The following is a 22,763-nucleotide window of genomic DNA, read 5'->3' as shown; positions in this document are numbered from 1 at the left end:
ACAGCACTGATGAGAACAGGACCTCCCCTTTGCTGCACCATATTTGCCAGAACGGGCATAACTCAAGATAACCGGATTTGAAACAATCAGAGCAGGAAGCAGCAATAACTGGCCTGGAGGGAAGGCAGGGAGTTACCCATAGACAATTTTTTAGGGGGGTGCCCAATTTGTGGTATCTGAGCTCTTTCCACACTCTTTTAGCCTCACTTACAAAGGCAGGATGTAAAGCTTGCAAGATCATCCCTCATCTCCCTGGCTTGAGTGCTTGAGTTTAGATCTGTACTCTCTTCTTTTTAGCTGTAGAGTTTTGCATGTGGTGATGTGTCTGCATGACAAAGACCTCTAGAGCTGCATCTGGTTCAGACACTGTGTTGTTGCTGAGGATGGACCAGGCGATGGATATTCATATTCTTTTTTTTTCTGGAGTACATGGACCTGAAGGCTGGTGCTGGTGCAGCTGATGTTTCCCATGGCTTAAACCCCACAGTCTGTACAGGCAGCTCTCCTAGTCAAGACCTACATATCATGAGGGTCAGGGCAGGCCAAGGCAGGCCTGCAAGCGCCTTTGCTGATGAGCTGACAGCTTAGTCACCAGGGCTCTCCACAGAACCCTGTAAACACCACCCACATTCCCTGCATGAGTCTTTGCCATCAAGTTCCACCAGAGCCCCGTCCTCCTGCTCCCCATGCCAAGGGTCACGAGCTGGGACCAGCAGCCAGGTGCCAAATGCAGGCAGTAGCTCAGTGCAGCCGGTCTGCTAGAGGTCGTCACACGCCTCCTTAAGCAAACAGGGATCCACGCCAGTTGATAAATCATTTACGAGAAGTCAGAAGCAAAGAACTAGATTAACCAGGTCACTGGGTGTCCTGGGGGAATGACGTGTCAGTGGAGCTGAAACAGCAGATCCCACAGTTGCAATCTGTTGCCTTCTTCTGTCCTGACAGCAATTCATGGAAATCCCTGGAACTAGACACCAGAGATGGAAAAACCCATTAGCTCATCCCAGTCGGCTCACTAGTTAAAGCAGTCACTCCCATTGTACATTTTCTGGCAAAGTTAAAAATGTCTCTAGAGGGGATTTCCACCAGGTTTCTTCTCAAGAGGAAACTATTCCACCTAGCAGGAAGGCTGCCCTGTGGTGGTATTTTTGGTTCTGGAGTTACTTCTGGTTTATAAAAAGGATTCAGCTGCAGGAACTGGGGCAGTGATGCTTTTCTGCCTGAACAGACATATGCCACATGGGGCACGTCTCCCAGTGGAAACTCCGTCGGTACACATCTGTTTACACACAGCCGCCGAGGTATGCTCATGTGTGTGTACATACACCCATGTCCTTCTCTCTTCTTCCCAAGGGGGGAATGACCTTGTGCCTTCCTCACAGCCAGTGTGTTGTAGTGTGGTATCACACCTAGCTCACACTTGTGTAACTCCACTGACATCAAGGTACAGCATGTTGCTCTTGGGAGGGAAGACACACATGAAAGACATGAGGCAATAGCTGATGGTGGTGCCCTAGCACCCACTTCTCCTTGTAAGCAGAGAGAAGTTGCTTCTCCTCAGCTGTGTCAGGAGAGGAACAGCCCCTCCCCCACTGCTGAGGGCTCTGAGGCTCGGCACATTAAGGGCTGAAAGCACTCAGAGCCCACATGAATACTAGAGATGGTGCAATGCAGAGCTGCGTTGCTAAGGTTGTCAGCAGAGGCCATAGAGATTTTGGCAGCTAAGCTTTTCAGCACCTGGGAAGCACTGTGGGACAGTGGGGAAATAAATTAGCTGTGTGACGGCATTTAAAACCTTATCATTAGTTTCAGAGCTAATTCTGCATTTAGATGAATGGGCGTAGCTCACATTGCTGAACTGGAACCTGCAAGAGATAGTGAGGATTGCTCGCTGTTCCCATTTAGAAAATTTTTGGCCAGCAAAACTGTAACTTGCAGTCTTGGTGGCTTAGGTCTGGGAGCCCCTGCTGTGGCTGGGGTAGGCACAGCAGCAATGCCAGCAGCAAACAAGTGCAGTGCTGCCCAGGGCTCTGCTTACTTGTGCCACAGGGTGTTGGCTGCATGCCGCTTAGGAGAAGAAGGTGAGGTATTGCCTGGGTGTTTGCGCTGAATTTGTTACTCCTCAACTAGGCATTTTATTTGTCTCTCACAGCTGGCACAGCTGCCTTCCCTACTGGGGACTCCTGAAATCCAGGCACTGTGTTTTTCACTGTTCTAAGGGCTGGACTTTCCTCTCCCAGCCAGCGGTGCTGAGGCTGCCCTCCTGAGCATCCTGTGCACTCAGTGTTATTGCAGGACAACTGACGTGCTGACCGTACCTAGTTTTAGCCTTGGCTTTCTTCTCTCCAGGGTTCTTCCTTTGCTCTGTTTAGCATGAAACATACCGAAGCGTGAACAAGGGCTATAAAAGAATTACATGAACTGTGGAAAAGGATCTAACCAAGGAGGCACAGGTCAAACTCTGGGTCTTGACCGGGTCCCTGCAGTTGCTGTGAGGTACTAGCCAGCTGACCTACTGAGCCCTTTGCCCCTTGCACTGTGGAAGGATAAGAGCAGGTAGAGCCCAGTAATATTTTAACTAAGAGATTAACTCTCTGCCAGTTCAACAACAGTGGGTCTTCTGTTTCTGTGGACAAAGGTGCTGACTTGAGGCTCCTCTACATGCCAGCCTATGCTCTCCTGCCACTGGTCAGAGCACTGGCTCCCTGATTTCGGAGGAAAACTCACATTTAACCCTCAGTCAGGAAAAGAAGGAAACCTCAACTCCAGAGCCAACAGCCCAGAAGGGTGTTGTCCTGACTCTCTACAACCCATGTCTCTGGCACAGTCTGGGTGGCACTTAGTTCCTAAAGGAGGGTCAGAGGAAGGAGAACAATCCATCTTCCTTCTAGATGCTCAAGATTCACCCATTTCTCTACAACTGTAAAGTCCCAATGCACCCCAAAACCACACACCATGGTAGGAAGAGATTTAGGGAGGCCTCTGAACAATCCTGGTATTCAAATGCATTCCCTTCCCCCTCCCAAGTACTTTTGAGACCCTTAATTTCTCATACCTTGAAATTAGTGGGCGTTTTGGCATTGCTCTCAGCAGATGCAGTACCACACCCTGTGAGGCAGGTCCAAAGCCCACAGAAATCAAGATGGATCTTTCTGCAAACTTTGTCATGGCAATGGAAACAAATTTTGCACGTGGCAAAAAGAAACACTAGAGTCATTGGAACGGCCTGTTACGAAGATTATATTCCAAAGATGAAAATATGATGTGTTTTATTTAAAAATGAAAGTTAAGGTTCGTGCAGGGAAAGCTGACCTCCCCTTCCGTAGTGTGACGCTGGGTGCAGCAGCATCCTGCAGGGTCTGAGCCCCAGTCAGCCAAAGGAGCCGGTCTCAGAAAGCGGAACTGACTAATCTGAGTCGTCTGGGATGAGCTAGGCATGAGTGAGATCATTCCCCATGTAAACAGTGTGAAAAGTAAATGAAGATGATAAGGAGCGGGTTTTTTTATTGTTGTTGTTTTTCTTGATTCTGTGTGGGAGTGAATAACAACATAGGTGAGGATTTTAAATAGCAAAGCAGAATCAAACAGTGGCAACATGTGACCCTGGATGTTCAGTCGTGATGTGACACTGAAGGTTCTGTTCTGGGTTTTTTTGTGCGCTTGTACAGAACCACATTTAGAAGGCTTAGTTTCCTGTAAGTGCTCAGCACTTAAAAACAACTAGCCCCACTGGAGAACTGAGACCATGCTATTTATCTTCTGACCATGTGCTTTTAGAGCCATTTCCACTTGAGAGGCAACCATTTTCCTTCCACCTCCTCACAGAGCCATCTTTCCTACCTCAGACATTTTCACCAGGACTGTATAGGGCAGAAATTAACCCAAACCCCAGCAGTGAAGTTGGGGAGATCCTGCCCAGCATGCAGATTGTTTGCAGATCCTTGCAGTATGGTGGAATCAACCAACACCCTGGTAAACAGTGCGTGTGTGTGATGTGGTTGAGGAGTACATGGTCGCTGATTTTCAACTGCCTACCTCTGTTCTTTGCGTGGCCTTGCGTTAGTTTCAGGCACAATAACATCATGATATCATAATGATATATTGCGCTCTGATGACACCATCACATGGAGTAAGCCACAGCAATCTGATCTCATTCTGCAAACGTGGAGATGAGTGTTACTGCTTCACAGGACAAGTGGGTGGCAGGTAGATGGAGTTGGCACTACCTATATTGTCAGCCCTGGGTGGGAACGTGACCTGCTAGGTTAAATTAGGTGGCTGGGAGCTTAACACCTCAGCTCTAAATCAGCCTCAGTGGTTGCGGGTGAGTCACCAAACCTATGTGCATTCACTTCTTCCATCTGTGAAATTGTGACAATAATACTTCCTCACCTGATGGGGGAGGGAAGGGAGCGTGTGTACAAGAATGAATAAATGTTTACAAAGCACCTTGTGAGCAGTGTACAAGCTCTGGCTGTGCTGAGGAGGAACCCGTGCTGTTTCCTCTGCTCCGAGTTGCACCATACTGTGAGCACATTGTGAGGTGTAAACACTCCCCTCAGAGTCAACAGTTTCAAATGAGAGCAAATTAGATAATTTCTCAGGAGAGAAACAGAGTGAAGACTTCATGTGTTACCAGCAATTTCAATAAATTCCATTCAAGAAAAAGCAAAGTAACTTTTAAAAGGAAAATAATGAAGTAGAAAAACAAATGAGCTGTGACAGGTATTTTTTTTTAATGGTACTGTGATCTTAGATTTCACTTCCCAAATAGTAAACAGAACAGAGAAGTGAATCCCCTAGAAATAAAAGTGAAGTTAATAACGGAATGCCTTTAGCTCTTACCACATCCTGTATATGCTGATCGCTCTATTTGTAGCTGGCAGGAGCCCTTCTAGACTTTTCTTTACCATGTTAATGCTTTGCTGAGTCAAACCATGTTGTAGAAACAGTTGGGAAAAGGCCCTCCTGCATCTCCCCTCTGGCACTGCAGTGCCCTGAGCGCTGTCCTGCACTGGCGCTCGCCTTCCTTCCCACACGCCCTGGTGCCTGTAGCCACATTGCTGCTCTTCTGCCCTCCCACTGGTACAGACCCACACTCCCCACGGCTGGCAAAAAACACTCAGTGAGCACTTGCAGTGAATGAGCACTCACACAGCCCTACCCACCCTTTTTCTTCTGCAGTTTCAGGTGCTCACATGCAGATGCATGATGGCCACTCAGTAACTTGTTCATATGTTCACTAGCACTTATTCTCATGCACGTACACGAGTCCTTAACCCAGCACAGACACACACACATGCAAATATGCACACTCTTCTTAGTCTAATACATGCACTCTCACCAGTGCATACATACACCGAAACACTTATTTCTTACAGAGAGCATCTGCAGAGGGATCTGGACAGGCTGGATTGATAGGCCAAGGCCAGTGGTATGAGGCTCAATAAGGTGAAGTGCTGGGTCCTGCACTTTGGTCAAACAACCCCATGCAGCACTACAGGCTTGGGAAAGAGTGGCTTTAAAGCTGCCCAGCAGAAAAGAATGTGGGGGTGCTGATCAACAGTGGCTGAACATGATCCAGCAGTGTGCTCAGGTGGCCAAGAAGGCCAGTGACATCCTGGCCTGTATCAGCAATAGTGTCGCCAGCCAGACCAGGGCAGTGATTGTTCCCCTGTGCTCGGCACTGGTCTGGCTGCACCTCGAGTTCTGTGTCCAGTTCTGGGCCCCTCACTGCAAGAAGGGCGTTGAGGTGATGGAGCAGATCCGGGGAAGGGCAACAGAGCTGGTGAAGGGTCTAGAGAGTAAGTCAGATGAGGAGTGGCTGAGGAAGCTGGCAGTGTTTAGCCTGGAGAAAAGGAAGTTCAGGGGAGACATTACTTCTCTCTACAACTACCTGAAAGGAGGTTGTAGCAAAGTGGGGGTCAGCCACTTCTTCCAGGCAACTAGTGACAGGAGGAGAGGAAACGGCCTCAAGCTCAAGGGGAGTTTCAGGCTGAACATCAGGAAGAATTTCTTCACTGAAAGGGTTGTAAAGCATTGGAACAGGCTGCTCAGGGAGGTGCTGCAGTCAGCATCCCTGGAAGCATTCAATAAATGACTGGATCTGGCACTTAATGCTGTGATTTAGTTGACATGGTGGTGTTTGCTCAAAGGTCAGACTCAATAATCTTGAAGATCTTTTCCAACCTTAATGATTCTGTGATTCTGTGAAAAGTATGCACTTCACAAATGCAAGCTTGTCATAACAGTAAACAGCTCATCTAGGAGGCAGATCTAATCCCCTCTATAGCACTGTCATTACAACAGCCCTTCTTCCTGGGATGAGTTTCATGGCTAAGGGTTCAACTGCTTCAGGAAATATGGTGTAGACTGGCATATTAATTCACCAGCACAGATATTTTTGTTGGCCTGATTTAGGCTGGACACTTATCTTTTGGTGCATTACTGGATTTTGCTGCTGCTGCTGCTTTTCATTCTTATACTGTTGGAGGTGACCATAGGACCCTCCCTTCATCAGCAGACTTGCTCTTTTGAACAGTTTCACTAAAAAAGCCTTTACCATCCACCACCCCACACCTGCTCCTCAATGGATCTTCAGCATTTCAGTGACACTTAGAAATTCTGGTTTGCATTTTGAAACAGCTCCACTTGCAACAGACACTGTCATATCCACTACAGCTTGAATCTGTAGGGTTTATCCATCAGTGATATTAGAGGTAACAGACTGGTCATCCTTGAGCCATGCATCTTGAACGCACCAGAACTTCGAAGGAGCTGCACAAGTCTACCCAGCATCCTGGCATTGTACTGGTGGGTCAATCAACTGCAAACTTCAGTAAAAATTAGTGGGCATGATTTCCCAGCTGGATATACATAAACTGAAAGGCTGTGAACTTTGGAGTCAGAAGACTTTTTAAAAATTATTTTAATATATCTAACAATGCTTACTCTGTAGGCCTGGAGATAGCAATTGTCCATCCAAAGATAAACTAAGCAGCACAAGTTGTGCATGTGCTGTTATTGCAGCAAAGCCTCAGCTAGGACACTTGATGGAGAAATTTATTTCCAGGTAATTTCAGTTATCTCTGCTGGGCTGGCAAGGGAGAATGGCAGACATGGAGACACCAGTTACTGCAGAATAACATGCGTAGATACTTGTCCACTAAGAAGTGCCTATACCATTGGCTGAACTCTCATTTCACACAGGACATCAAGCAACCACTGAAGGGGAAGAGTTCCTGTTGCTAGGAGTTACTGCTGGATCTATTATCCAGTTGGACCGGCCACATGCAGGAGATCTGAAAAAGAAAATTTGATTTGTTTTTCTCCTTGACCACTTGAAGGTGGTCCCAAACTTCTGATTAAGCTCTAGTTACTTGCCAAATAACACCTCCCTTGCAGACTGTGGGCTGGAATACTGACATTTTCCAAGTGGCACTAGAGGGCCCACATCCTCACATTTCCAGGAGAGCTAATCCCAGATGTTTGAGAATTGGGTTCCAAAATAATGCCAGTCACCTAAAGAACATAATAAAAAAAATAAAATAAAACCAATAATGTTGAATTCTGTATGTTTGCTTTTGACTCTAGTGTTTGACTCACACTCCAGAGTTTTCATGTTTTTCTCTGCACTAGGTAGCAGGAACAGAATGCTTTTCTTAACTGAAAAATTAGATTCTCTTACAACCACATGATGTATGGAGCAGACTTTTATAGAACAAAAAGAGTAGTAAAGTAGGAGAAGGAACCTTCCTCTTCCTCCCCAGTAGCCCGCAATCAATGTCTACGTGTCTGCAAGACCTTTTATCTCCTTACAGAAAGCAAATGATTTCTAAGGAGGAAGCATCCTGCTATTGATTCCCAAGGCTGCCTGGGTTTGGCAACATTGAGGTAACTGTGCTGTGGAACAGGACATCATGTCATCCCATCAGCACCTGTACTATACAGCAGCCCAGACACCAGCCCCAGTGTGTCTGCTCTTGTGAGGAGCATGATTAGCTCTTCTTTGATGACAGTAAGTCCAGGCTTTGCTTTTGTTTCTCAGCCAAAACCCTACCTTTCCATGAACCCAGGCTCCCAGCACAGCACTGGTAGCTGGGAGCACCCAGAAATACTGATTGAAATAGTGACAGGCATCATTCAGCAAACGATTTCCCCTCCCTGGTCATCCACAGATCATGTGGCAAAGCTCCTACCTCTCCGGGGCAGTCACCTGTATATGCATTGCACGTCTCCCTTTCTAGTTTCTCCACAAAGGTTTGTGTTTGCAGGAAAAATTGGAAACTCAGAAGGCATCTGTCCCCTCCCAGCCTGGCTGCCTTCCCACACAGAGAGGACAGATGCCTTTGCTTTATGTCACCTCGCAGCCTCTGGTCCCCAAACTCCAGTCTCAGAATCAGTGTGGTTCTTTACTGACTTCATAAAAATAAACAAAGGCCTGGTAGCATTTAGGTCTACTAGTAAATTATTTACACACACAACCTCCTTCCGTTTCTTATTGCACGGGTCTTGGTGTCACCACACCCTGCCAGGGACCATGTTTGTCCCTGGAATGCGGTCCCCACTCCATGACAGCCAGACACTGATGTAAGCAGGCTTTCAGTGTACAGGCTGTGCTTTGCCAGCTGCTGCCCAGGGCTGGACATTGCCCACAAGGCAGTTGAATCCAGCCTCTGCAAAAGTGGGTGTCAGCAAACCCAGCCTGAACGAGTACACTGCTATGGGTGGTTTGGCACACAGAGGCAACTGAGTTCAGGCCAGGTATGAGCTTGTCAGTAGATCTCACCCAGCAGGGAACAGTACTGAGAGGCAACCCAGTGGCAAAGCAGTAACTTCCCTTGCAACTATTTTTAAAAGCACCTTTACATCTTTTTTTTCAACTTGCAAAGTACAAATAAACTGAAAGCATCAGCCAGTTGTTACTTAAGGGAACTATTGTTTTGTAGACCTCTGCAACCCTAGTGCAAATGAAATATTATACTACTCAACCTCCCTTCATGGAAGAAGTCCCCCATTCGGCTCTGCCTTTGATCCCATTTCTATTCTTCTGTGCTGCCTTTAGTGGACTTTTGTTCTTGACTCAGTATGGTCCATCTTACAGTGTTTCTTTAGGTCCTGCTTCACAGTGGGCAAGTGGACATGGACTGTGATGTGTGCCCAGGTTATACGATGACATGTTCTTCATGCTGACCCTCAGAGCAGGTCTTTTACATGCAATGCTTGAATAGTCCTTGCCCGTGTCCACTGCTGACCCCCACCAGCCAACTTCTAATTCAGAGCAAGAGGCTTGCTCAATTTCTTCCAAAACAGCTTGCTTTGGCATCTGTGTGTGCTGAACTGTCATGGTGGTTTGGCTTCCAAGTTTAGTTAGAATCTTCTGGAGTCCCTTCCAGTCCTGCCAAGTCTTGGTTGCAATTATAATACATGGTTCTCTGTTGGCAGCAAATGCTGTTGCCTTGTTATTCCCCTCCCCCCTTTACTGATTTTTGTCATGGTATTCAGAGGGCCACTTTCATCTCTGACAGGCATGGCCCCACCACCCCCTCCAACCCCTGTAAGCTTTTCTTCCCTGTTTGGAACACTGGCCTTTTACTTTTAATGGATTTTTCCTCCTGCCTATTAGCTCTGACTCAATATTCAATCCATGACAGGACTTTTCATCCCATGGCTGCCAAGTTTGTTTCATTCTTGGAAAGGCCATTATCAAAAAACCTTTTGAAAGCTTAAATTACTATGGTCCTACTTGTTCCTGATGAACTTCTTCAGGACTCAGAGAAGTCAACTGACTAGTGGGTCTAGTGCTCTACCAGTGTTCCCTCCACTGGGTGCTGGTCCTCCAACGTGACTGGCGTGGTCCCTGTTTTTCTGGAAGCCTCATGCTATGCCCTATCTTGCCTTTTTTTAAAAGGCAGCTGCTCCCTGGGGCAGAGCAGGAAGGACACTGGGGTTTTGCCCTTCGCACTGTGGGGAGCAGCAGCAGGGCTGGTCATGGACATGACACATGCTGACTCCAAGACTGTGTCACAATGCCTTGTGTTTTCTTGGATAAACCCTTGAGTCCAGGCATCACGCAGAGCAATGCCCTGTCACTGGTCCCAGCAGCTGGGTGTTAGGATGCTACTCTGGGCACCATCATCCATCCCTGTGTGCTGTACAGGGTCCATACAGAGCAGAGGCCAGCAGGAAACACCTTGGACTGGTGCAGGGCTGCCCAGGTCTTCCTGGGGAAAGCAGAGTGCTGCAGCCAAAATGCCAGTTCACCATGCCCCAGGGAATGCCATGTGGCAAAGCCATCCAAAAGGCTCCAGAGCAGCATCCCTGATCATCCCTCACCATCAGCTGAGCCTGGCCCTTCTCCTTTGATGATGAGTGCTGGTAGCACCCTCTCATCATGCAGCATGGCCCAACCACTGCCCAACCCCACAGACATCTTCCCAGGATGAGGACAACCCAGTTTAACTCTCCTGTGGCCAAGTGTGCCACTTAAACTAGGGTGTTCTCATCCAGGGAGCTGGTGGGCACCGCCAGGCCATCCTGTCCTTTGTCTTTTGCTGCTTTCCCCTGAAATAACAGTGAATTAATGTGTCTCAAGAGACACATCCAGAAGTCGGCCATATGCCAGGAGGTTCAGAAGTGGAGGGGCCGTGGTGAGCCCAGGATCAAGGGGTGGGTGCAATTGCCTGAGATAAGTGCCATGTCCAGCACATTTGGATCTGGGTCTCAGTCTAGCAGTAGTTTAGTTTCCCAATTTACCTGTGAAGAGCTTCAAAGGGCACTGAAAGAGTCTGCAAAGGCCAGCAGGAGCATGAGCAACTGCTGAAGCCTGCAGGGAGGATCCCAGGCTGCCAGGGCAGGCAGCAGTGGGAATTTTATCGCTGATTCCTCCAGGAGCAGAGTTAGGCGATCGCACAAAGCTTTCCCAATAAAAGTTCAAATATATGAATTTACCGTATCTAACGCCTCCCTGAAATCCAAACAGACTCGATTACATTCTCTTTCTGTAATGAATCAGTAATTATATTGAAGAACACTATTATTTGTTTGGCATGACCTATATAAACCCAACTTGAGGAGTGCATAGTTGGTGTGGTGCCAGTGCTCTGTGCCCTGCGTATTATTGCCTTATAAACACAACCATTGTTTGAATTTCAGATCAAAACAAACCGAGCCATGTCGCTTGTCAGTTATTAGATATCTTTTTTCCAAATGCTCACCCAGGCCGTATTACAATAACAATAATTATTATTACATACTTCCTTATTATATGTTTATGCCGAGGTAGCACATTTGCCTTTTTCCCACACATTAGTTGCTTCTCCTGACTCTTATGATTCACTCCTGCCTATTTCCCAATGTCCATGAGCTCTTTCTGCATTCCCGGCTGCATTTTGTCAAGACCTACAGATTAGCACAGCGACTCATGGTGCTGTATTGCACCAGTCTGCAAAGGGTTGCAACCAGCACAGGGGCTTCACTCTTCAAGGGAATATGCAAACAAAAGAAAGACATGGACCCTGCCCCTAGGTGCTTTTTAAATATTTAACTTGGTCTGATAATGTGATAAAGACTGATAATATGATTTTGACAGACTAAAACCCAGCCCTGCTTGGGCAGAGCTGGAAATGGACCCTCTGTGGGACACAAGGGGCGAAGGGGGCAAGCTAGAGCATAATGATGATTCTTTCAACAGACACGGCCACAGCTGGGAGTAGGACTCACCTTACCCAACTTGGGACATCCAAAATGTACTTGTCAAGTCCTCAACATGTTGCCGACCTGCCTTTACAGTCACGGAAGAGAAGCAGTGCTTGGCTGTAGGGTGAGTCAGCCCTTCTCAAGATAAACTTCAAGATATGTGAGATGAATCATACACTAGAGGTGCCTATTTGTCTCCATTGACTATGCAGGAAGCCTGTCCAACTAATTAGGTTTAGATACCTAGCTTTTAGGCACCTAAAAACAGATGAGAGGAATCCCATCCTCACAGATGTTCTTCATTACCGGCTTGACAAAGGAGGCAGTGGGAGAGGCTCCCTGGAAATTTCCTACCAGATTTGGACCTAACCAAACTCCTCCATCCTCTGTGCATGGGAATCTGCAAAGCCTCGCCTCCACGTTCTCCCCACGGAGCTTCTGCAGGCATGGGGTGCTCCAACCATGCCCAGCTGGCAGAGATGAAAGCATGTTCCCTGCTGAGGACTGAATGAGGCAATGGTCTTGTGGGAAAAGATATAATAGTGGAGCTGAAGACTGTATTATAATGTATTCAGAGCAGGCAGAAGGAACACAAAAAAAGAAAAGGAGATGACCTTGGCTGCGTGGTGCTAAAGATGTGTTTTGATAGAACAGGATAGGTGGGAAAGCAAGCTGCCTCCCTAATGCAAATATCTCATGGAGTTGTAAGATGTGTGGAGTGCAACCCATGTGTTTGGAAACAAGGTTATGATGAGTTCCACCACGAAGAACCAAAATGGTATTTTTCAGAGTTACAACTAAGCCTGTTGGAGGTTAAGCAGCCACCAGCACTGCAAGCAGCACCTTCTGACACCAGCACTTCATGTCAGATAAATGTCATGACCCGAGAGGATCCTGAATAGTTTAAGACTTCCTCATTTAAAAAACAAACAAACAAACAAACAAACTGGTGAAAGCACTTAGTCCTAGCACATTTTTTTGATGAAAATATCATGGAAACATTCCACTGGTTGATGTCTGCTGAATAAATCAGCAGCCAGGGATGCTCTGGCTGGAAATAGGCAGAGGCCAACAGAAATCACTGTGCTGTATTATTGCCCTGCTGTGTATGGGCTTGGGACTGTGGAAGCAGGATTTGAAAAAAATGTGGAATTTGTCCTGGTTTCTGAGACCTGTGCTTTCCATATCCCTGATCATTTGTTACATGCATAACTACTCTTTTGATACATGGGCAATAGCTGTTTTGATGTGCAGCAGGTGTCACTTGCTCCTTTTTTTCTGGAAACAGCTAACAGCTTCTTTAAAGCTTCTGGCACTTCCCTTAACCTGAACAACAATTTATTTAGGTGAGAGATATTTGATTTTCCTCTGCCGCGGCAGATGTACAGATTAGGCCAGGTTAAGGGCACCTATTTGAAGATATGCCCTTGCTGTACACCATAATCAGCTCCTGAGGTTGGGCCCACCAGTGATGCTGGGCACCCCAGGACCTCTACGTGCTCAGCTGAGACTCGGAGAAAAAGGGGGTGCTGGCACCAGGCTGTGCAGGTTGTCCCATGTGTGTGGACTCTGCAGGGAGGGGGATGGGGTGCTGCTTTGGGGACCTGCAGTGGGATAGCACACCACTCTCCACAACAGCTGCTTCGTGGATCTGCTCCACCAGTGATGAGAAACACATCTTGCTCCATACCTCATCTTGCTGTAGCTGGCTGGGCACTTTCTCAGCTCCCATTACCACACTGGCAGGATTGAAAATCCCTTCTCTAGCTTCATGCAGTTGCGGCATGTTCAGGGAGGAGATCAGAAGAGACTTGCTTCTTGCCCTAAAGGGTTTGTAACTTCACTGAGAACACTGAGAAGAGGGAGGTTTCTCTACAGGAGGTGGTAGGTAGGTGCCAGCAGCAAATGGGCAGCAGGGAGATCTGCAGCACTGCGTGAGGGGTGTGCTAGGCTTTGCAGCCCTGTGCCCTGTGTCTAGACAGGGTGTGCAGACCCCAGGCAGGATGGTGGGTGCCCTGCCGGAGAGCTGGGGTACAGTAACAGCCCCATACCCAGGCCAGGGTCAGAGGGGCAGATGTTTCTCTTCAGCCACCTTTGCTTTCCACTACCATGCAGCAGCCGGTCCTGGTGATGCTCTTTTCCTCCAGCCCCTCAAATCTACTGGCACAGTGGTTTGTGTCTCAGCCCTGCTCCCACCCCTCACACAGGCTGCATGTGTTTGGGTGCAGCTGGACTGATTCCAGGATGTGGCTGGGCCAGTCTCCTGAGCAATCATGACAAACAGCTAAACACTAGCATGGACTTGCTGTCCTGCTATGTGGAAATATATTAATTGCATTAGTATTTCCACTGGAAATTATAACTTAGATCCATTAACTTCAGCCAATTTCCTTGCCCTGCGTCTGCTAAAAGGACACCTCTGCTTTTTCCACTGCAGTGTCTTGTCAGTGCCACCAGTGCTAAATTTGCGGCAGGCTAGTCACATCCATGTGACATTTTCAGAAGAGGTCACAGATTACCTCCACCTCCTGTCTCCACTTCCCCTCACTTCCCCCAGAGGTAGCCCAGCATCTGAGCTACTGAGAAACAGAAACCCATCTTTATGAAAAAGCAAATCAGATCCCAAACCCCATTATTAATTAGTAGAGATGTCTTGTAATTTAGATCACCTTGGATGGTCTTTAGGTCATTCACAGGTGTAAAGTCAGGAGGATTAAGGGCATATAATATTTGTCTGGCACCATTGCTACCAATTCCAGCAAAAATAATGGAGCTGAATTCTTGGGTTTCCTGCTACCACAAAGTACACACATGCACACACTCTCTATTTTACGAATGTTTACATACCCGAGCTGCCAGGAATCTCATGCCCGTTGCTTCCCACCAACTTAACACACTTTCCTGTATCTCTGTGAATTTGTTTTCTCACCGAGCAGCTGGTAATATCCCTTTCGCTTCGGAGCAGGCAGAGACTGGGCTTCCTCGGGTGCCAGAAAAGCCTGGCAGAGGGCGCACCTACAAGCTGTGGTTTCCATCCCAAGCCGTTTACACCTCCCAGTGGCTACCCAGAGATGTTCGTTCCATGGAAGAAATGCAAAGCCAAGTAAAAGGAAGTATTAAAAAGTTACAGACAGGTGAGAAATGGCTACGCTGACATCCGCCTACTCCTCCTGTAAGGCCGCAGCGTGTGAGGTGGTGCCTGGAACAGAGGAAACATCTACACCGCTTGCAAAGACCAGCAGAAACGCACTTCCACACCTCCACCTCCAGGGGCACAGCCAACAAAAATAGCATCGGACACAAAAGATATGAATAGAATAGTGACTGCAGAAAGCCTCGACTCATTTTACACCCTCAGCAAAATTAAAAGCAGGACATTTGTCCTTGCTCTGTCCTCAGCCTCTGTACACCAGAGCACCAAAACAAAAAGGACATGTCTATTTACCTGAAGATTCCCATATGAGCAAGGGAGTGAAATGCCCATATCATGTGAAACTCACAGGGGAAAACCTTGCTCATGACAAAAGCACTTCCTTTCCTACCTTGAAACTTTGGGAACTAAGCGGTAGGAGGGGGAACAAACCAAACCACCCCACCCCCACCTTGTTTTCAACAATTCAGACTTTTTGTACTCATGTTCTTGCTCAGTAACTCTGACGCAAGCAAACCTGCAGACTTTCTACTGCCAAACAGCTCCAGATGAAGTGCAGGTGCCTTAAGATAGCAACCTTCTTCTGTTGCTAGGGGAGCTGTACCATCATCAAATATATTTGTGACAAAGCTGGCACTTGGATTCAGATTATACTTGATGCTCAAAGTAACCTCTTAGTACCCTGATGGGGAGTGAAACTGGGCAAACAGTGCAGCCAACCCACGAGACTGTTCTCCAACCTTTAGCAGAAGCCAGGATGTGAAACAGTGCCCAGCGGCTCAAGGACGAGACAGTGCTGATTTGTACTTCCTAATGCTTTTCTCCTGGTTGTCCCAAAAAATCTGACTTTGCACAGCTAATCCCAAATTTGTGAGGCACACGCACGTCCAAGCCCATTAGGGTTAGACAGAGTATAAAGCTGAAAAGTAGACCCTAACTATGTAAAAATAATCAAACTGGATCAGGTCAAAGGTCTGTTATGGTTTTCCTCCAAGAGCAGCCAATGCTAACGGGGGAAAACAGGGGAATGAGAGAGTGATACTTCTGCTGTGCATTGTCCAGCAACATGTTGCAGAGGTTTCCCTTTGCCTTTAGTAAAGCTTCGGGGACTTTTCCTCCATAAATTTGTCAAATTGCTTTTTTGACCCAGTTTATACTTTTGACCTCCACAGCATCATGTGCCAACGAGCCCAAAGTTTTATACACACACGCGACTGGAAAAACTAATCCTTTAAAACTCCTGCCTTTATCATCTCATTCACTGCCCCCTGTTTCTTCCCCATTTTCTAGCTACTCTGGCCTATTTCAGCTCTCATTCAGGAAAGTGTTTCTTAATTCCACTGTTAAATGTGTATACAGGTCTGATGCAGAATCTTATCCCTCTGTATTTTGAGACAAGTTTAGCATCTGCTTGCATTGGAACCAGAGAAGGTGAATGCTCGAGAAGCTGCTCCAGTGCTGAGGACAAGTTTGGGAATGGCTTGGGAGGTCCTGGACATTTATTCCCACTTCCAATGCCCAGCTATAGTATCCCAACTGGAATGTGCTGGGCCTGGACAGATTGACCCACATGAGAAGGCTAGTGAGCATGGCATTGCATTCATTCACTTTTTCAGTAATCTTCTTTAATAATCGACTTTCATTTATTCATTTACCTATCTTAATTCATTTGCATTTATCAAAAGTTCTGGCACGGCTCTGGCGGGTGGTGCAAGGCTCTGATTTTTTCATTCCTCTGCTTGGTGTGAATTCATGCCCACACAAATTCCCACTCTGGCCCGGAGGGCTCTGACTTTTAGCCACGAGGTGGGGCGAGCAGCTAAATTTCTCAACGAGCATGTGCGCAGGCAATGCAAGGCAGACCACCGTGGAGTCGGGGTTTGCCAAGCTAAATCACTGGAAAAAAATTCCTTCTCAGCTTCAGCTTTTGCTGCTTGATCCATGGAAATGTGCAACCTTAAACCCCAAGTTTCCAAAACAAATGCATACGGTGCAAGTGAATAACACAAAAGCAGCAGGGGTGGACGGCTGTGCTGGTAGAGGAGCTGCCAGCCCTGGGCTCTCGTCTCTCTTGCACTGAGTTCAGTCTTGCACCCTGGTGGGCCGACAGGGAGGAACCACGCAAAAAACAGGCTGCGAGCGACTCGGTAGTGAAATAGTTATCTCGGCTGGCCTTCTCGGTAACTCTTGGAAAGTCCCCGAAATGACGTTTCTAACCTAACAATTAAAATGGGTTTAATTATAGAGAAGCTCAGAGCCCTGGGAACAAGCACCATCTACAGAACGAGTAAACAACTGCAGAAAATAATAGGCTGTTCACTCCCCTACTCCTCACTTCTGGCCAAGGCGAGGGGAAAAAAAGAAACTATAAAGAGAAGGAAATTCGAGGAACCCGATTGCTCTCCCTAAGTAAATAATAATAATAATAGAAATCTGGAATAGCCTGAGCCTGTGGGGGTTTCAGTTGGTTATTTTGGCTGTTCTTGAAGACCAAAGGAGGGGAAAAAGATCAGCTGCCAGTGCAAAGTCCAGATCCCGCGACTCCAAAGCAAACAGAGGAGGAAGTGGATCATTCGTTTGAAGTTTTCAGTGCAATGGCTGCTCGGGTCAGCGCTCTGCAGCCGAACTCCGGGGTTTCTGTTCTCCCAGCCAAGCAGAATCGCAGGGCTGGAGGAAGAGCCTGCAGCGCCAGTCTGGGCCCCCCTCTCCCGCCTGCGCGGGGCAGAGTGCCCAGATGCCATTGCTCGGCCTTAGGGGAAACACCCACTGAAGTTATAGTTGGGAAGAGCAGTTGCCTCAGTAGGGACTAAAGGGGATAAACGGGCAGAGACTGGGAGCTGAGGCACTCTGGTACTGATAAGCCTTGAGCAGTTCAGCTCATTTTTATTTTTACACAAACTGCAACCATCTTCCCCCTCCCTCCCCTCGTATCGAGATCAGAATGAATCATTGAATCATACTTTGTCTACTAAAACCTGGAACAGATTACTTGCTTAGAGCCTTTCTTTTCTTTTTCAGTTTTACAATGTTGAGTTCTGGGGACCGGAAGAGGACTCTTTAGGGAGAAAAGGCAAGATTTATCAAACGCCCTTTTAAAGGGCATATTTTAACAATTTAAATTAATGTGGATGTAAGCTATTTCCCCTTGTAGAACTTGCCAGGTTTCATTAAAAACTGGAAAAAAGGAGTAAGGCTATGGGGGGCGGGGAGCGGGGGCGGTCAACACAAAGCCCGGCAGCGCGCACAAACTCCGGGCAAGCGGCCGCACCGAACACAGATTCGATCAGTTTAAATCCAAGCAGACAGAACCCCATTGGATTTTCGCGGGAAAAAACGTCCGGCGAGCGCGGAGCCGCCGAAGCGGGGCCCGGCCCGGCCGCTGGGCGCGGGACGGGACGGGACGGGACGGGACGGGACAGCCGCGCGCGCTACCCCCACCGCGCGGAGGGCGGAAGGGAGCGCGCCCACCCCGAGCCGCGCCCCGCGCTACACACGCGCGCGCACGCGGATACGCACGCGCACAACGTGGAGACGCGCGGACGGGGGCGCGCGCAAATACGCGCGCACACTCGCGATCACCGCACAGGCACGCGGACGCGCGCGCGCACAGGCGCGCGGAGTCAGTCGGTGCGGCCACACAACCGCCCCCTCCGGAGCAGCGCGGGGCGGGGCGCGGCCCGGCCGGCACAGCCACCCCCCCGCAGCCGCTTCGCGTTCTTCTTCCCCCCCGTCCCTCCTCCCTCCTTCCTCCCGAAAGTTTTTCTGGGCCTGCCCGCCCGGGTGATTCAGTCGCGGTGTCAATCACCCTGTCCTCCTCCACCTCCTCCCCTTCCTCCCCTTCCTCCCACCGCCGGCTCCTCCTCCTGGGGTAAGTCCGAAACTTTATAAGTTGAGCCTTCCTCGACCCGCTGGAAGCGAGGAGCGGGTGCGGCGGCTGGGTGGGCTGGTGGCGGCATCAGTAGCAGCGGGGGGAGGCTGCGAGCCGGGGCGCTGGAGGCTGTGCCTTACCCACGCCGTGACTCCTCGTGTCCGAGTGCCGCTGCCCCACTCGCTTCCCCCCTCGCTTGCCGAAGATGTCCACAGCCCTGGTGTCGCCCACCATCTTCGACTTGAGCGAAGTTTTATGCAAGGTAAGGGGGCCGGTGGGGGCTGCGCCACCAACTCCGGGGCTATCCAGCTTCTTTGGGGTTCGTGTTGTTTTGTTGGGGTTTTTTTCCCCATTTTCTGGTCGTGAGCAAGTTCGGCGCTGGGACCGGAGGGCGCAGGGCGGGGACCGAGCACGGGCATCGGGGCACGGGGGTTTCCCGCCCATGCTTCCCGCCTCTGCCGCTCCGGAATGGGGAAACCGCCCCGCACTCCTGGCGGGCTCGGCCGCGGCGCCGAGCGGGGGGGCCGTATCCTTCCCGTGCCCCTGGGGCGGCCGCGCTTCAACACGCCCGGGCGCGGCGCGGCGGGCGGCGGCGCTGCCGCGGGGCCGGGCGGGCTCCGTCCCCGCGGGGTTCGGCCGCCCCTCGCGGGGCCGCGCGGGGCACGGGGCGGCGGGGGCTGGGCGGGAGCGGTTGGGCGGGCGCCGCGCCGCGCGCTGCCCTTCCCTTCCCGCGCGCCGCCGTCCCCGGGGGCGCTCCCAGGAAAGCGCTCCAGCCGCGCGGCGTTTTCGGGCGCTGTCAGCGGCCCCCCCGCGCCTGGCGCTCCGCTCGCTCCGTGACCGCGCTGCGCCAGGGACGGGGAGGGGCGGCCCGGGGCCCTCGGGTGGAGCGGCGAAGGGGGCTGCCGCAGATGTGGCTGCGGAGGGAGGGAGGGAGGGAGCGGGGGAGCCGTCAGGGCAGGGCGGCCGCCGCTCCCACGGCCGCGGCAGTGGGAGGCGGTGAGGTGCCGTGCCACGCTCCCAGGGCTGCATGGGGACGCCGAAGAAGGTGGTGGCAGTGGCAGTGACCGGCCCTTCCTTTCTCCCCGTAGAGCAACAAGATGTTGAATTACAGCCCCTCGGGTGTCAGCGGGTGCCTGCTGGACAGGAAGGCGGTGGGCACCCCAGCAGGCGGCGGTTTCTCTAGGAGGCACTCTGTCACTCTGCCCAACTCCAAGTTTCATCAGAACCAGCTCCTCAGCAGCCTGAAAGGGGAGCCGGCTCCCATGCTGAGCCCCCGGGAAAGCCGCTTCCGGGACCGCTCCTTCTCCGAGGGCGGCGAGCGCCTGCTGCAGCAGAAGCAGCCCGGGGGACAGGTCAACTCCAGCCGCTACAAGACGGAGCTGTGCCGCCCCTTTGAGGAGAACGGCGCCTGCAAGTACGGCGACAAGTGCCAGTTCGCCCACGGCATCCACGAGCTGCGTAGCCTCACCCGCCACCCCAAGTACAAGACCGAGCTCTGCCGCACTTTCCACACCATCGGCTTCTGCCCCTATGGTCCGCGCTGCCACTTCATCCACAACGCGGAGGAGCGCCGCGCTGTGGCGGGGAGCCGGGAGCCCGCCGTCGCCGACAGACCCCGCCTGCAGCACAGCTTCAGCTTTGCCGGCTTCCCCAGCACTGCTGCCAGCGGGCTGCTGGACAGCCCCACTTCCATCACCCCGCCGCCCATGTTGAGCGCCGACGACCTGCTGGGCTCCCCCACCTTGCCTGACTGCGCCAGCAACCCCTTCACCTTCTCCAGCCAGGAGCTGGTCAGTCTTTTCGCCCCCAGCATGGGGGTGCAGGTGCCTGGAGGGAGCCCCCCCCCCACCTTCTTGTTCAGGCCCATGTCCGAGTCCCCCAACATGTTTGACTCGCCACCCAGTCCTCAGGACTCCCTCTCTGACCAGGAGGGCTATCTGAGCAGCTCCAGCAGCAGCCACAGCGGCTCAGATTCCCCTATCCTGGACACCTCAAGACGTCTTCCCATCTTCAGCAGACTCTCCATCTCCGACGACTAATCTGGGGTTTTCTCTTGCCCCTCCCCACATCTATTACGATGTTAAGCTGAACTCCCCCCACCCTCTCCCAAGTAGTCTGAGCTGGATGTTAACATGTCCACCTGCCTGCCATATACCCACTGGCTTAAACCTTAAGTGCCAAATTACGATGAAAAGCAATAACGTTTACAAAGTTAGTGCCTTTTAACACTTTCACTGTGACTGTATTACCTCTCCAGCTGCAGAGGGCACCAGCAGCTCTGTGCACTTCCAGATGTGCAGGAAATGTCCGAATTCAGCTCCCTCCACTGGCCATGTACTGCATCACCCTCTCCCAGTCCCTTCCTGACTGGCCAGTTTCTGCTAGACTGCAGGCATGTGGGCAAGCGTTAACATCCAGTCCTTTTTCTCCTCTCCCCTTAAAGACTAAATCTTGCCTGGATCTGCTCAGGTCTGCGGGAAGAAAAGCTGAGAACGGACAAAGATTGTAACATGAGTGGGACTTCGACTGTGAGGAAGAAAACAAAACACACACACAAAAAAAGAGAGAAAGTAAAAAAAGAATGGACTATGAGAGACTTGATTTTGGTGCTAAAACTTCCCCATGTATACATGTGACATCTTAAAACAAATAAAGGAAGAGAGGGGGTGGGGCCAACAGAAGTCATTCCACACACACACACAAGTTCGTGTAAACAAAGTTCCAGTAGACATAGCTTTAATGGTTTTGCTCTAGAGTACTTTAGATCTATCTTAGAGCACTCACGCCAAGCTTTTTATTATTTTTTCTGGGTTTTTAATTTTGTATAACTTTTCAGAAATTGGAGAGCAAATTTTGCTTGTCACTGCACAACAATATAAAAAGCTTATTTAACTTATCAAAACGTATTTATTGCCGAAACCTATGCTTTTTAATTTTGTTCATATTTATCGGGATGATGAATCCATAGAATATATTCTTTTATGTTTAAATTATGATCTTCCATATTAATCTTAAGATTGTGAAGTGTCTTTTTTTCCTTTTTTTCCCCACAGTTTAATATATTATACTACAATGACATTTTTTTGTAACTTTACACTTTTTTGGTTATTTTATTTTAAAAAATGAAAAATTAATTTAAAAAAATGCAAAAACTGTGTTTGGATTATTTATTTTAGAATTCCCTCTCCCTTTTTTTTGTGTTGGACTGCAAATGGAGTTAATGTGCTTCTTTGCCTTTTCTCTTCTCCTTCTCTTCCCCTCTCCCAGGTCTTGCCTGGGCTTTAGAATGTACATACCTGAGCTCTGTTGTGAGAAGCATGGAAGGAAGACCTTTTTCTTCCTTTTATTGTAAAGATTCTTCAAGGAGAAAAGCCTTGGGGCTCAAAGTGCCTATCTGAAGACATTCCAAATACAGTTTGTCTTTGCATTTCTGTATTCCAAGTTTGGAATTTTCCTCGCCAAGGTGAATGGGACTGGCACAAAGAGAAAAATGAATGTAACTTTTTTTTCCCCGTTACTGTTCGCTACGTTGCTTTTTCTTCCTCTTTGTGTGAGTTTATTTAAAAGAAAATCTCTTTTGTAATGACTGTTTGCAGTTTAAATCAATAAACCCCAAGTTTTTTCAAGAAACTGACAGTGGAGCTGGTTTTACTTGCAAAAATTGAGGGACTGGTTTTTAGACAACCCCACAAATGCAGATGCTTCCCTTCTCTTGACCCTTGAGGTGCCCACTCTGTGCTAAGGCATCCCTCCATCATCCCTCATTGATTCAGTGGACCAGCCCTGCAAGTGCATGGGTGCGCAGATCAATAGCAGCAAATATCTGATGTGACCTGCCCTGGTGGCCTCTAACCTTCTCTGTCTCCTACGGAGTGCTCCTCCTATCTTGTGTTGCTTGGTCTGTTCCCACAAAGTTCTTTCTGATCAGTGTGGCTTGGTTTGGCTTTTGTTCCTTGTGTGTTTTGTGTTCCTGCACAGCTCCCTCCCCTTCGAGGAGAGCTTATGTGTGTTATGAGCGAGGCTAAAGTGGTATGTTGAAGTGTTAGC

The 22,763-nt window shown here is 49.4% G+C and overlaps 1 protein-coding gene and 1 long non-coding RNA gene across 3 annotated transcripts; one reads left to right on the top strand and one right to left on the bottom strand.

The window, feature by feature from the left end:
• Window positions 1-4,751: 4,751 nt before the first annotated feature.
• Window positions 4,752-15,134, bottom strand: LOC127472793 (uncharacterized). Of its 2 annotated transcripts, XR_007905163.1 has the most exons (4): window positions 14,545-15,134; window positions 7,380-7,521; window positions 6,952-7,301; window positions 4,752-5,848 (listed from the first exon to the last, which is right to left on the bottom strand). It is a non-coding gene; the product is annotated as an uncharacterized LOC127472793 (long non-coding RNA). The 2 variants fall into 2 exon arrangements; XR_007905162.1 differs by having other exon boundaries at window positions 4,752-7,301.
• Window positions 15,135-18,526: 3,392 nt separating this feature from the next.
• Window positions 18,527-22,346, top strand: ZFP36L1 (ZFP36 ring finger protein like 1). The gene is made up of 2 exons (XM_051791455.1): window positions 18,527-18,978; window positions 19,805-22,346. Exons 1-2 carry the CDS (start codon window positions 18,922-18,924, stop codon window positions 20,753-20,755), a joined length of 1,008 nt encoding a protein of 335 aa, XP_051647415.1. The 5' UTR covers window positions 18,527-18,921; the 3' UTR covers window positions 20,756-22,346.
• Window positions 22,347-22,763: the final 417 nt, after the last annotated feature.

Source organism: Manacus candei, unplaced genomic scaffold, assembly GCF_025592945.1.
Source record: "Manacus candei isolate 608988 ecotype Guabito, Panama unplaced genomic scaffold, ASM2559294v1 h1tg000033l, whole genome shotgun sequence".
Taxonomy (NCBI): Eukaryota; Metazoa; Chordata; class Aves; order Passeriformes; family Pipridae; genus Manacus; species Manacus candei.
The sequence above is the reverse complement of the archived record's forward strand: the minus strand, read 5'-3'. Positions and strand labels throughout refer to the sequence as shown.

What these genes read in the sequence shown, in the direction of transcription:
- ZFP36L1 (XM_051791455.1), top strand. Translation starts at nt 18,922, where the DNA reads ATGTCCACAGCCCTGGTGTCGCCCACCATCTTCGACTTGAGCGAAGTT. An exon ending in TGAGCGAAGTTTTATGCAAG is followed by an intron (nt 18,979 to 19,804) that starts GTAAGGGGGCCG and finishes TTCTCCCCGTAG; the next exon opens with AGCAACAAGATGTTGAATTA.